The 3889-nt window shown below is 50.7% G+C and overlaps 1 protein-coding gene across 1 annotated transcript in view; it reads left to right on the plus strand.

Annotated features, from left to right (window-relative positions):
• LOC107595905 (receptor-type tyrosine-protein phosphatase U-like) overlaps positions 1-3889 on the plus strand; it is a 271117-nt gene that overhangs the window by 156072 nt on the left and 111156 nt on the right. Inside the window, exons 5-6 of the mRNA XM_016286495.1 lie at positions 2097-2249; positions 3262-3439. Of these exons, the coding sequence (XP_016141981.1) occupies positions 2097-2249; positions 3262-3439 (331 nt within the window). The remainder of the gene's footprint in view (positions 1-2096; positions 2250-3261; positions 3440-3889) is intronic.

Raw genomic sequence — 3889 nt, forward strand, 5'->3', positions numbered from 1 at the left:
GATCTAATACTTGTTTAATATTGACCAAGCACCATTTAATACAAATGTCCACTTAATCTTTAATAGTTGGCCATTTATTTAGGACAGAAATGCTATAGCCACTGTAATTAAAAGAATATGTGTACATCAAAACGCGTAAACTCAGAGTGAGGGTTTGAGCTTTTATTTTGAAACCGCAATGTATTTTCCTGTGTTTGCGTAGATTTATAAATGATTTACCTTACAAATCTGATGAAATGGCGCATGTTGCATTTCCAGATGAACATTATAATAAACCCAAACTCACAACAACATGTAGAGATGGCGTTTGAGACACTCCACACATGTAAATGATAACAGTTCCTGTGGAACTACTGTGAACGGAGCCGCTGTGTGACGCATGTACTTAACCTACACGCATGTAAATAATTAAAGTGCATATACTGTATTAGAACTGCATTCCATATAATTATTTAGCCAATTAAATCGTAGCGTTTGTGAATTCACAATTATGCTTAATTATGGTTTAATATATCATGCAGCCTTGGGAAACGTCTCGGTTACATATGGTAACCCTCGTTCCCTGAAGAAGGGATCGGAGACATCACGTCGGTGACTGATGAATTGGGATATCGCTTCGAATCTACTTCGAGTGTAAACTAAACGAGCCAATGCACATTGGCATGCAATTATTGCATCCAGCTGCCGCTGATCACAGCGTGAGTATAATAAGGCAGCAGGTGCAATGCATACCAGGTTTTCGCTGAAGAGCCGACCCGGCGACCCGGCCGCTCAGCGGTGGTACAGCAACTGTGACAACGGGACATGACGTCTCCGTTCCCTCCTTCAGGGAATGAGGGTTACCATACGTAACCGAGACTTTCCCTTTCAGTCGGTCACTCCGAGTCATGTCGGTGACCGACGAATTGGGATCCCTACCAAAGTGCCATGGTGCTGCCCCTTCCAGTGCCCTGTGCGAGCCGCCTGCACCCCTACCTGGTGTAGGCCGGGGCTTGGGACAAGTAGCTCCACTCACCATTTTTCAAAGCACTACCTTAATGAGTGAGATTGGATAACACTGGGAAAACGTACCCTCTCCACTTGGAACAGGGACGCTGTGGAAGCCCCATCCTTCCCGAAGGAGTTTTCGGAAGCAAATACACATATAGCATCCGCTTAGGTGTATATGGAGAACTGGAGGTGATTGTAACCCTCTTGGAAAGGCAGAAGTCTGCCGGGGAAACACGGACTCTATGGCTATACCATGGACTATACACATACAAGAACCGCTTAGGTCTCAATATGGAACCGAGCCTTCCACGGTACCCATGGATTCATCGTGAAGGCCCTGTAACGAATCAGCTCATGAGGAAATATGAATCAGGGTCAACTGTCTTGTCAATTCTAAGAACGTTAATTTCCTGGTTAAGGGAAATAACTTTCTTACTGTACAATTCTACAAAAACTTGTAGCATAAATCTGCATGATTAAGTGACTCCAGTTATGAGCAAACAATGAACAACGTCAAGTGTGATACAAGTAAGGTTTTATTAACTACATAAACACTTAAACTAGTCTAACATACTACATAAACACTTAAACTGGTCTAAAATACACATAAACACTTAAACTGGTCTAACATACACATACACACACACATACAGTTGGTAGAGGAAAGGGTTAAAGCTTAACTCAGTACAGAGAAGAGAAATTGATTGGTCCAGACGCTACAGCCCGGCGCCGGACTTTACGCCACGTCCGCTGCTGAGGGTGATGGAGGATCTCAACAGGGTCTACTGTAGGACAATCTGGAGCAGTTTTAGCAAGCCGACACTAACCGGGGCCTCTCGGCGCCACTACCCGTTTGAGGTGAGAACACAGGAGGATGCCGGCTCCACACGGAGGCTATAGACTAGCGAACGCTAGCCCAGCCCGCAGCCCTACAAATGCGAGTCAGCGGGCCCAAACTCTAGGCATGAATCGTCGACTGAAAATGTGTGCAGGTTCCCTACCCTCATGATGGAGGCCAGTGCAAGCAGGAGCAGAGTTTTCAATAAAAGAAACTTTAGTTCAACTGAATGCAAAGGCTCAAATGGCCCCTGCTGTAATGATTTTAGCACTAGAGACCCAAGAGGGTATAGAGAGGGGGCTGGGAAGGATTCAATCTCCTGGCTCCTCTAAGGAACCTGATGATGAAGTCATGCTTACCTACGGACTTCCCATTCACCAGGTCATGGTACGCAGCAATAGCAGCAACTTGGACTTTGAGGGTGGAGGGAGACAGCCTTCGCTCCAGCCCTTGCTGCAGAAAGGAAAGCACGACCGCAATCGGGCATCTCCGGGGGTCTTCTCGGCGAGAAGAACACCACTCCACGAACAGGTTCCACTTCAAGGCGTAAGCGTGTCTCGTAGACGGTGCTCTTGCCGAAGCGATGGTGTTCACTACCTCCTGGGGTAGGTCACCTAGAACCTCCGCGTCCCATCCAGGGACCAGACATGGAGTTTCCAATGGTCTGGACACGGGTGCCAAACGGTGCCCCGTCTCTGAGTCAGTAGATCCTTCCTCAGAGGAATCTGCCAAGGAGGGGCTGTCACTAGCAAGACTTGCTCCTTGTCCTCCCAGATTTTGTACAGTGTCTGTGCGAGAAGGCTCACTGGGGGAAACTCATACTTGCGTAGGGCCTGCGGCCAGCTGTGTGCTGTGAGTAGAACAACTGGCAGTGAGAGGTTTCTGGAGAAGCAAACAGGTCTACCTGAGCGCCTCCGAAACATCCCCAAACCAGCTGGACCGTCTGGGGATGGAGTCGCTATTCTCCCGGGAGCGCAGCTGTCGGTTGATTTACGCAACGGTCGCTGTGTTTTCCGTTCGGACCAGTACGTGCTTGCCTTTTAAGCACCCTTTGAGACGGTTCAAGGCAAGGCGCACTGCCAACAACTCTAGGCAATTGATGTGCCAATGCAGCTGCGGGCCCGTCCAAACCCCTGCCCGTTGTATGTGGCACCCCACCCGGTCGTGGAGGCATCCGTGTAGACCACAGCATGCCTGGAGATCTGCTCTAGGGGCACCCCTGCTCGGAGGAATGCAAGATCTGACCACGAGATGAAGGTTTCGAGACAGGCCGGTGTAACTTGGACCCGGTGAGTGCCGCGCTTCCACGCCCACCTCGGGACTCGGCCATAAAGCCAGTGCTGGAGCGGTCTCATATGTAACAAGCCGAGCGGTGCGGCCGCCATATGGCTGTAATTGGTTTGCAATAGCTGTCATCTCCGGATCCGATTCAGGCTTTGCCACCGTCCCAGAGAGCGGCAGCACAGCCGAATCTTCATCGGACAGCTCTCCCTCCGATGCTGAGATCAACATCTGGTCGGGGGGAAGGCCACTGGATACTGCTTGTACGCTCTTTAAAGAGGGCCCAGCACGTTCCGTGGGTCGCTCTACTGGATCGGAGGTGCAAGAGGAGTGATGGTCCCCAGAGGGTTGGTTCATCACTGTAACCCTCAAACCGACCATGCTACTGCCGGAAGTGGTTCTCGCCTGTCCGCCAGAACGAGCCCCAGATCGCGGCAGCGGCAACGGGACTCCGCCCCCTCGCAGATAGCGGAGCCTGGTTCGCAGCTCTGAGATGGTCATCTTCCCGCAATGAGAACATGACTCATCCACGAAGGCCACCTCAGCGTGCTTGATGCCCAGACACGTGAGGCAGCGATTGTGACCATCACCCGGTGCCAGGTAACGACCGCACCCAGAAACGCACGGGTGATCCGTCGTCTTTATAAAGGCGCACCCGTGGAGCTCTTTTAGAGAAATTTGCTCTTTAGGAAATGCTCTTTTAGTGCTGAGGCGCACAGGGGAGATGGCCGCTTGCAACACGACAGGGGGTAGTGCAGCCTGAAGTGCGCAACCCACTCG

This window comes from Sinocyclocheilus grahami, unplaced genomic scaffold (genome assembly GCF_001515645.1).
Source record: "Sinocyclocheilus grahami isolate Dianchi unplaced genomic scaffold, SAMN03320097.WGS_v1.1 scaffold210.1, whole genome shotgun sequence".
NCBI classification, from domain to species: Eukaryota; Metazoa; Chordata; class Actinopteri; order Cypriniformes; family Cyprinidae; genus Sinocyclocheilus; species Sinocyclocheilus grahami.